The 11490-nt window shown below is 27.4% G+C and overlaps 1 protein-coding gene across 2 annotated transcripts; it reads right to left on the reverse strand.

Moving 5' to 3' along the window:
• Positions 1-3127: 3127 nt before the first annotated feature.
• On the reverse strand, positions 3128-11128 carry LOC107446998 (intraflagellar transport protein 20 homolog). 2 transcript variants are annotated; one of them, XR_015435449.1, is made up of 5 exons: positions 10930-11128; positions 7095-7180; positions 5411-5525; positions 3368-3471; positions 3128-3287 (listed from the first exon to the last, which is right to left on the reverse strand). XR_015435449.1 is itself a non-coding variant. In XM_016061793.5 (4 exons), the coding sequence occupies exons 1-4, from the start codon at positions 11051-11053 to the stop codon at positions 3206-3208; spliced, it is 396 nt and encodes a 131-aa protein (XP_015917279.3). In that variant the 5' UTR covers positions 11054-11124; the 3' UTR covers positions 3128-3205. The 2 variants fall into 2 exon arrangements, 1 of the variants encoding a protein (XP_015917279.3); XM_016061793.5 differs by lacking the exon at positions 5411-5525 and having other exon boundaries at positions 10930-11124.
• Between the last annotated feature and the right edge of the window lie 362 nt (positions 11129-11490).

Below are 11490 nucleotides of genomic sequence, written 5' to 3' on the forward strand. Positions count from 1 at the left end.
TCGGTTCGATAATTTTCAAGTGTTTTTATTTAGATTAATAAGTTTTCCTTTTATTTTATCGTTTCCCCCGTATAATTAGGTATGAAATATATTGCGTTATTTAATCATTGGTTTTGTTTATATTATTTAATTTAGGAATTGTATTTTTAAAAAATAAATATGAGAATTTTGTATTTTTTAAACTTGATTTTCTTGTCTAAACTTGCAAATTTTTTTGTTCTTTTAAATGTTATATTTCTACCATTTTTTTTTTCTTTTTAAAGTTAGGAGTACCTTTCTTTTTTCTCTTACTTTATGCAGTACACTTTTTCCTTGTCATTCGGGTTCGATAAATCATCGATTAACGACACTTTTTGGTCGATCCAGAAAACCGGGAAATTCAGATATCCGGGATAGCGATGGTCCCAAGCATCCCGGATAATTGGTTCTCTACTGTACCATATTTTAGGTTAGGAAATTGTTGAACAAAAACACATTTTGTTCTGGCTGAACATAATTTTTTTTAAATATAGTTTCAGGTTTTTAATTTTCATATTGCGGAAATAGAGCCGCAATCTGGAAAACAAGATCTGAAGTTAAAATTTGTTTAAAATTTCATTTTCCTGGAATCATTCAAATTCTGTATTTTACAATTTAAAATTACCAATCATAAAATTATATAAAAAATTTTTATGTCTTGTAATATTATTTTATTTATCATTTCCAAACAATTTAATCTTGCAAATATTATTGCCGATTACATCGAGTTATTTTTTAATGTATTGAAAAATATTTGCATACAATTACAGAAATTTTTTTATACACAATTTATTAAGCAAAAATAATTTTGAATAATTATTTGTTATCTTTATTAGTTTATTAAGTAATAGTAAAATAAATTTAATTGTATGTTCGACTTATTTTTACACTCATTTAATTTCAAAATACAAACCTTCAGAGCAATCGATCGATTAGTTTCTGAGTTATCAAATTTTGAAAAAGTTGGTTTGCTTAAAATTTTATTTATCTCGAATCATTCAAATTTTGTATTTTACAATTTAAAATTACCTACCATAAAATTATATAAAAATTTGTAATATTATTTTATTTATCACTTCCAAACAATTTCATGTTGCAAATATACTGATTTTTTTTATCATTTTTACATCTTTTTTTAGCTCTGGTTGACTTAAATGATTTACCTAATTAACTTTTTTTACCCAATCTTAAATAATTTATCAATGTACATTTTTTAAAATTTCAATCATCAAGTTAGTATTATTTAACAATATTTGTGTGTTTCTTAACAAGTGAAACTGAAGCGTAAAGGAGAAAACTATTATTTCAGTAAATCAAATCATAGTTTCACTTTTTTATAGATGACACGTTATATAGTTTCTGAAATACTCAAGATTTAAAAAATTTAATGTTTAAATTAAAGTAAAATTGAATTTGCTCTTCGGATATCTTTGGAATTTTTTCTAGTTATATATAAATTTTTTATTGTTTGAGATCAACTGGTTGAGTAGAATAATATTTGAGAACACTGTAGAATCTTATGTGGGATGAGCATATATATATTATTTTTAATTCAGATATAACCTTTATATTTTTTCTTTGTTAATATTTGAATCATAATAAATTCTTTATCAGAACAAAAATGTTTATATCATATTAATTATTATTGGTATATTAAAAAGTATTGCTCTTTTTCAAAATAATCTTAGATCCCTGTCCGGGTATTGCTGATCCCCTGTCGGGCTAAGTCTAGCGCCACTCTTGCTAATGTCACTATCTTCCTCCTTGTTAGAGATATATTAATAATACATACAATGAAAATAAATTGCATTTTTATGATATTAGGTGAAGTACGTTTCATTTAAAAGACTAAACTTTTAATAATTTAAAAAAAGGAAATTAGATTAACAAGTGCTTTTGTTATTATTTTAATTTCTATAAACACATTTATTATCACATATCTAAATATTTTTGTCTTTCATTTTACAATATAAAAAAAATTACAAAATTATTTTATTTGTAAAATTTTACAGAAAAAAAAAAAGCTTTTTTATTTTAAAAATTTGCAATATTTCACATTTGAGTTCGCGTCGAATCTTTCAGCTAAACTTTCAAAGACTTTCCGGCTAGCTAAAGCACTCGAAACTATTCTGAAGCTCTATGCTTGTTGACAGCGCAATTGATTTATCGTGATATTATTATTATATTTGTGTATTATTAATATAAAATAGGATCACTTAAACTTGTAGAGCATTCAAATTTTAACTAAAAATCTGTGCTTCATAATAGTACAATTTTTTCAAATTTAATATTATTTGTTGCCCTTTTTGATGGCTTTACATTATTGAAGTAATTAATACTTATTTTTTGTAGTTTATCCCATTGGAATAAAGATAAAATGTATTTCGAATCACTTAGCATGATGCTATTACTTGCTGCAGTAGAAAATGATCGATATCAGCAGGAAATGATTATTTGGTCATTAAAGAATAACCTTTATTTAAAAATTATGTTTGTGCAATTTATTATGTAAGAGGCAATCTAAAATTTTTTCTGTTATATAATACTGCAGGAGATATTTTTTTAAATAATTTAGTTAAAAGTTATTCAGTTTATACTAGAGAAGTGCACTTAACGACTTATGTTGACATTTCCAGCCATGAATTGTTACGCAGTTCTCCATCCTTTGGGTGTGCCTTAACTCTCCTTAAAGTTCGTACCAATATTTAGAACATAATTAACAGTACTTTTATATTTGTTGCTCCTCCTGAAGCTATGAACAAGTAAATCCATGCATTTTATTTAAATGTTATTAATTTTTTGCCTGATGTCGTCAATATCTTTCACATTGTGCACTTGATAATCTACAAAACATACATTTGGTTAAATTGGCTTACTTCTTCTATAATGATTGTTAATTAAAACTAAAGCTTTTATTACATTATTATTTGGAATATTTTTTTAATTATAATGCATCATATAATGTATAAAATCACTAGATTAGTGTGGTACAATTTAGATGTCTTATTATATTTGGCAATTTTGTGAAAGCCAATTATCACAATTATATTTGGCTTTCACAAAAATGCCAAATATAATTGTGATAATGCATAAAAGAAATGCACACATATTCTTTTCTAGATATATTAAGATATGCATATTTACATATATTTACAACACAATGTACTTAAACAAACACATTCTTCAACTATTTTTGCATTAAAAATTGTTCTATTAATTCATTTTGCTCAATCTCTTCTTTCTTTAAAGATTCATGTTGTACTTTTAACCTGAAACAATAGACAATAGTAAATGTGAAAACAATTTTGCGCAGTAAATTTTTTTTTCTTTCAAATTTTAAATCATTCACCTCTCTAATTGCAGTTTTTTCTCTATAATTAATGCTTGCAGCTGTTGTTGCTGTGCTTCTCTTTGTTTAGTAATAGATTTCAACAAATTTCTTGAGCCTATAGCCTATTAAAAAGATGAAAAACAACAATAAAAGTATCTCATAGATGTAATACATAATATTTAGATTATTAATATTAGTCTTTGAAAAAATATCAGCGTATAGGAAAAGTATTCTACGTTTACAATATTTACAAACAAATTGGTGGATAATGAGTATGCTCTTGTTTCAAAATCTGTGAATAAAATTTCAAATATTGTGATAAATATTAATTAAAAGTGTTTTAATTGTAAGCAAGATAAGGTAATTTCTTACAACTCTTTAAAATTAAAAAAAAAAAAAAATTTTTTTTAAATAAGGTAAGTAAAAGACTAAAACAGGGCTCGAAAAAACTTAGAAATTTTACCCGTCCCTGAGGACGGCTTGTCCAACAATGCACCCGTCCTCCGATGAAACTAAACCGTCGCTTTTAAATAAATAAAAATATAATTTTCTCCTATTTATTACAAACATTTATATAAATTGCACAATGAATTAGTCGCTACTAGGATTACATTATACAGTCATACTAGGTTACTAATAGTAACCTAGTATTTCTTTAATGAAATAATTTAAATGACAAGGGTCAAGTTATCTGGAATGTCAAGTTATCCGAGGGTACTGCGTTTTTTAAATGAATCAAATATGACGCTTGCCAGTTCCACAATCAAGCCAATGATTTACAGAGGTTTCTAAACAGAAATCTGAAAGGGGTTTTCCATTTAGGTAGATGTTCATAATTGCTTTTAAAGCTTCTTGTTTAAGACCAGTACGTATTGTGTTTTTTTGTAAGTTTATTGCTGCAAAGCCCCTTTCAACCGCTGCAGTACTCCCACAGAGAAAACATCAATATATGAGCAGTATGTTGCTGTATTGTGGGTCATTTTGCTGCCTTGTAACTTACAAGACTCTTGTAAGATAACAAAAATTGAAAATGTATCACGAACATTAACGGGAAAATGGCCGTCCGCGCGGACGTCGGTTTCAAGAAATTCGTTGTCCGCCGAGAATTTTTGACCGTCGAGAATTTTTGACCGTCGAGGACGGGCTGTTTTTCGAGCCCTGAACTAAAATGTGCATAGTAAAACATAACAAATGGAATAAGCTCAGAAAAAGGAATGATAAATTAATTTAAGTAACATTAAATAATTATGTTCATAAAAGGTATATGTATGCATAATTAATATGCATAATAATAAATAAATGTATTTGTATGTATAATTAATATGCACAACAATTAACAACCAGAGGAACTAGTTGAGTAAATGATATCAAATAAAAAATATTATTAAGATACAGTAGTACCATGATTTCTCATGAGACCATTCATTGCGAACAAGAGATAGAGGAAAACGACGAATGTCGATCAATCTAAAATATTGTGCTGGGAAGAAATCCATTACATGTAAATTATTGAAAAAAAAAAATACTGCCAAAACAAAGCCAAACCTGCATTACTGAATTCAATTTAAATAATCAGGTTTACAAATTCACTAAAAAGACCATTAGTATTTAATTTAACCCTGTAATTGAAAATTTTTTGAGGCAAAAATAAAGCAGTTTAAAGAAAGTAAGATGAAAAGTAAATTTTGATATATAGTTAAAAAACTTTGAAAAATAAATTAATTATAAATTATTATTTATTAATTAAAATAGAAATAATTGCATTTGCTCTTTATGAAATTAAATAAAAATGTATTTATTTATTTAGAAAAGGATTAGGTTCAAATAAACAAGAAAAATGAACCTTATAAAAAAAAAATCCATAAGAAAACAAGTTAGGAAATAAGTAATGGCTATAATGGCATGGCAGTTATGACTTATAAAGAAGTAAGTATATGTAATAAAGAAGTAAGAATTGAAAATTAATAAATTTACAGCAAGTATTAGAAGTTTAAGTTGAAAAAATGTTGTATTTATTGTAAAAATATTAATACAGAAAGAAAGATAAATACATTTATTTACTTAAAATATTTGAATCTTTTGGACCATTAACACAAGACGATTCTTTGGAACAAACAAAAGATGAATGATGGATCAAGGTTCGACTGTATGGGGAAATATCAAATTGTTTAAATTTCTACAAATAAAAAGGAAATTTGACAAGTGGTATTTAAATTTTAAGAAACAAACAATTAATTTTACAAACAACATATGTCTAGAACATCGAGCATAGATCATTGTACAGTAAGGCAGAGCAAAATGAAAGAAGTTTTACAGATCAATGTACAATATAAAAGCTGCCTTTGATGGTAGCTGATGCGTGAAATTTAATTTCTCTAATATTGGTTAATATCTAAAAGAATACTTAAGTTACATTTTTTTTCACTTAAATTAAGTTCTTGTGAAAAAAAATGCTTTAACTAGTTTAATTGCCTACATTTTATTAATGAGAGATATCTATGCATTAAGAACATATTAATCATACATCCAGTTTAAAACTGTTCTATACATGACTCAAGTTAAGGTTAGAATCTTGATTGCAGTACTTGCTCAAATTTCACAATTTTCAGTTGCTTTTTTCCCCCGCAGCAATTGCTCAGTTTTCTCAATTTTCAAAATGGTAAGGTGTATAAAACAAGTTTGTTTAAAAACATTATTTTTTCTCAATACATAAACATCTCTTATCGATAAAATACAAATAGTAGAATTATTTTTAAACATTAATTTTCAACATAAATAAAACTTTGCAACAAATATAATAGGCCGAGAGAACTGTATTAAGATCACGGTTATGGACAGGGTCGCTTTTGTGTTGCAACAGTAGTTGAGTGTTGGCATGCCTCCATTGTGTGTGATCCATACTGAGTTGCAACAGTGTGAGAAGGACAATGTCACAGTCTCAAACAGCAAGTCAACTGTAAACTGTGTTCCATGCATCAAACTAAGCACGTTCATATTGAGGTAGGTAAGCACATTCAGATTACACCCGAAAATCACCAAAGTGAGTGTAGGCCACTGACAATATCAGCCTTCATCTATCAAATAGTCACCTGGATAGAATCGAGTTAACATGTCTAATATACTAGTGAATAGGATTTTAATAATTGTAGTGGCAGCTATGCTACAATCTGTATCAAAGTACAGTCGAATTTTTATGAAACAAAGGCAACTTTAGAAAGAGTGTTCAGATTCTAGATTTCACTTAAATAAGCTTAAATTATAGCTGTGATGTTGAATGTGAATATAAGATAACTTAGTTAAAATCCTTACTTTAATAAGTGTAAAATTATAATTAAAACGAGGAAGAGAATAAAAAGTGTATTATTTTTTATCGCTACAGTGGTATAAATCATATCAAGGAATTATTTATACCATCAGTGATAACTTGGTCAACACACATTGTAGGCATGTAGCATTAACATATAGGTATTAATTTCCCTGATGCTGACTTTACACCATTTTGAATTGATCCAATCAAAAGAATTAAAAAAAATCTGTACTGAAATGTCAGTGTACAGTAAATCACTACAAAATTGCTGATCTGGAGGTTAGTTTCAGGGGCGATAGGCAAATTATGCACTCGTCCTCTTATTCATACATTGATTAGTAAAAAAACCTGAGAGTTGGCAGGTCTGCTCAATTACAAAAATATTTCGGTTTAGTTTATTGGATGCTAGATATTTTTATATAGAAAATAACTACTTACTTTAAGTTTTGATTTTTCAACTTCAGAAGCCAAATTGTCAGATATTTGAAGAAATCCATCTACCACAGTTTGAAACTCAGATATTTCTAAAATGATAAAAGTAACTTTTATTAGATAATTAATTTTTAAATGTCTTTTTTTTTAATTTCCAATCACAAATTTATTGGACAGTAGTTACAGCACAATAAGAAAAGTAAAATACAATAAAAGATGGAAAACATAATGCAGTAACTTGAGTCCATTAATTCAAAATGTCTTTGGTTTTCCAATATCGCTCGGCTAGAGAAGACCTGCGGAAAGCAGGACAGTGCATAATATGGGCGGCATCCATTTCCTTCCCAAAGTTACAAAGTGTGCAGATGGGAGAAGGAGCAATGTTAATTCTGCTGAGATGTTTAAGAAGAGAGTCGTGTCCAGTGGCCAGGCGGAATTCTGCCACAGCTCTACACCTTGGGCAAATATAGGATTTTGGGACTAAATCTCTCCAAGGTTTATCGGACACTCTTTTGGACAGTTCTTTGAGGGACACTCTTTTATGCAATCTGTCACCCTTTTCTTAATGAAACAAAATGGTATTGAGCGGGAAGGAATTTAAATAATTGAGACGCCCTTCTTGGCCAAAAGATCTGCACTGTCGTTTCCCACAACTCCGCAGTGGGAGGGTATCGACTAAAGGAGTTTTTAAATGTTACATTGGAAATAAATGAAAAGAAAAAATGAAGGGAAATTACTGTATACATTCCTTAAATTTTATTACAAATTCAAATTTTATTCCGATGCATTTCAATAGAACTTAAGTTACTAACAGATGGCAGCACAAGTTAAAAGTATCAGAATAGTTTATGATGGATATTTAAATATTGGTAGTAGCTACAATACCAACAACAGACTTAAAAAGTGCAAAATTATAAAAACATTTTAAGCATCTAAAAACTACATAAAAGCCAGGATGAGAAAATTTACTCAATACAAATGAAATATGATTTAGATCCTTGTTTTTTATTTTAAAAAAAAGATCGAAAAGTCTACATGAGGAAGATGGATAAGGATATTTAATTAAATTTTTCGTTTCGAATTTTAGAGCTACCCAAACTGATGGCCCAGAGATAAACTTATATACAATAATTCTCTGAACCTTTAATTTAAAATGACATACAATGAGCAAAAAAAAAAAAAAAAAACTTAGTAACTTTTTAGCAAATAATCAGAGTTTCACTTATTAAAATGCTATTTTAATAGTTTAAGGAGCTAACCTTTCAAATATAATCAATTAATTCATCAGTCACAAAATCAGATCCAAAAAACGTACTTTCTCTGAATAAACATACCTTTTTTATCATATGATTTAAACTTCTGATTTTTGAAATGCAATCTGTTATGGTTCTAGCAATCTAGAATTTTTTTTACAAATAGTGTAGTTAGGATAGCATTCAAAAAATTTCAGCTTTTTAATATTAATTTCACTTTTGATGTATTTTACTACATCTCTGGAAATAATAAAGAACTTTCTTTTTTTGCAGAAAATTGTAAGACTCGTTTATCCAAAAATAATTTCATGCAAAATATATCATTTTCAGATTAGTTAATTTTTTTTAATTTTAAAGATAGTCAAATTTTTTCATTTAATTTTACTTAATTTTGGCTGCGTAATTTTAAATGACAAAATACAATATTTGAACAGGCTCTGCCAAATAGTACCTATATTAAGTATGAATTATAATGCATAATAATCTGAAACCAAAATTTGAACAGACTAGACTAAATAATTTATAGAGTTATATTATAACAATTGATAGATTATTATCGAATAGTTTATTTACAGTTCATTGACCGAATATTTTATATTATAATGTATAGTATTTTGAAACTAAAAAGTTATAAAATTTCAAGGAATTTTTATTTTTAAATTTTTAATTAAATTTAATTTGTTCAAATTTTCTATTTCAAATAAGAATTTACAATTATGTAAAAATCTATTACCTCAAAATACAAAGTTATTTAAACTAACATTAAATCAAATTTTAAAAAAATTATGTATAAATTATTTTTTGCTTGTGCCTTCAGATGAATGAGTTGCATAAACATGAGTAAAAGATTCTTGTTTTATTCCAGCTTAAACCTATCTAAATATAAATAAAATTTATATTGATTCTTTCAGCACTGGTTAACCATGGTTAACCAGTGGTGGAACCTGCAGTTAAGAAACTATGATCTGCACTAGTGCACCCCAACCTTTATATCTCAGCGAACTGGTCAATGTTTGATAATTTTTCTGCGGCCCTCTGAGGGAGAGACAAACATTGAATATTTAAGATGATTTTGATTTAATATATTTAATTTATTTAACATAGTTTTAATGTGATGTAAATATGCATTGAAAACAAAATAGAGTAACATTCGAGGCAATAGTGCGGTTTAAGGCAATGTTTCCCAGCTCCCAGCTAACTATTTGCATGTAGTAAGTCATACAAACCCGGTAGAAATACACTACAGTAAATAAAATGGAAATATTGTCCGAAAATAATATTCCATTGGGGGCCAGTACTGTTTGATTTAGGAAACGGTACCGGCCGGGGGTTGGGGACCAATGGATGAGCAAATTTCAAGTCAGTCACTCAAATCATTAAGATAGCACACGGTAAATGTGAAAAATTTTCAATAAATTAAAAAGTTCCCTTAGCTTGCATACTTTTTTTCAGGTATAATTAGAAATGTTTCGACTCATTAAATATATTATACTATTGTTTATTATAGCTCGCTCTACCATAAATAATCAAGTTGTAGTGTGTTTTTTTTATTTCTGAGACATTATTTAAAAATATTTTGTTACATTTGAATAATTGGGTACATTTTTCGAATTAATACATTTATTAAAATGTTATTAAATGGTAAAAAAAGTTTGAATTTTATATAAGTGGAAACACATTTCTGCACAGCACTTTAATGACATTAATACTTTGAACAAATTAACTTTCTATAAGTGCCTTTTTAACAATTACAGAACATGATTCTCCAAAAAACTGAAAGTGCTTTAAAAAATTCTTGCTTACTTATAAAGCACTTAAGAGAAAAATAACTATGGCAAGGCCAACTTTTTGGTGACCTATCAAAAAAAGGTCCCCAAAGTGTAGGAGAAAAGAAAGCTACCCGGACATGACATCACGGCAGAAGTGGAAAGAAAGGCGCTCTTAAGAAGAAAGAATTGAAAAAGAATGATGTTACCGTCGTGATATCAAGAACTAGGTAAAAATTGAAGTATGGGAGAAAAAAAATATTACATTCTAAATGTCAACAAGAACAAATATGTACGAGTAAGAAAAATTAAGGTATTAAAGTAGCAAAAATAATGACTAAAGCAAATCATGGAAAAATAAAAATAAATACTTACATTCGAAATCTTTAATAAAAACATGTTAATCTACGTAGAAAATGTTAATTTAAACTAATATATTTGAAAATGAAGGTTTGGCAAAGCGAAGTAAAAGCATTACATTTTACAGACTTATGAAAAGAAAAATTTGAGCCTTATAAGCTTTTCTAGCTAAATCTATAAAAAATATTAGGAAATTTTGCAATTTATATTAGACATTTTAATAGGATTAACATATTTGTGATGGTGTATTGTCTCGTTGCTTACTTTATCAATCTTATTCAAAATTATGCACAATCTTTACAGATCAAGCAAAAGATAAATTAACATTTATTATTGCTGATGTGTCATTTGCTTATTAAATCCTATATAAAAAGTATCCAATAAATTTACTATTAAAATATAACACTGGTGTAATAAACAATAAAGCAGAACGTATGTATACTTAAAAAATTATTGACTTACTGCTAACATATTCTTTGCATTCTTCTTTCAAAGCATTAGTTTTCTGACTGGCTTCAGGATCTAAAACACGAATTTTATTTAAATCATCAAAATACAGTCCAATTTTTTCAATTGATTCAGACATCGTTTTAAGCTCAAATTGTTTGTTTACGTTACGGTTGCTATGAATCTAGACGTATTTAAGTTTTCATAACTGAAATATGGCAACAAATATTTCTCTTCCTACCCTATTTTCATTAAAGAGTGAATTTTGATGAAACTAAAATGGCTATTCTCACTGTATAAAAAGAAAATCGCAGACGCTATGCGAACGAGAAACGAGTGTTTCTCATGAAAATGTATTTTCACCAATAAGGTTCTCAGACACATCTTCGAATTCGGTTTGCTTGCCGACTTTGCACTTACATTTCTGAACTTAATTTATGCCCATATTCAAAATGGTTTTGAATAAAAAATTAGCTTATTTAAACATAAGGAATTGTTAAGAAATATATATTTATGTTTACAAGAAACCAACTTGTTATTTTAACAATTTTTTTTTGAATTTGTTCTTTTAATCTA

Source organism: Parasteatoda tepidariorum, chromosome 7, assembly GCF_982258835.1.
Source record: "Parasteatoda tepidariorum strain Cologne lab strain chromosome 7, Ptep-v5.0, whole genome shotgun sequence".
Classification (NCBI taxonomy): Eukaryota; Metazoa; Arthropoda; class Arachnida; order Araneae; family Theridiidae; genus Parasteatoda; species Parasteatoda tepidariorum.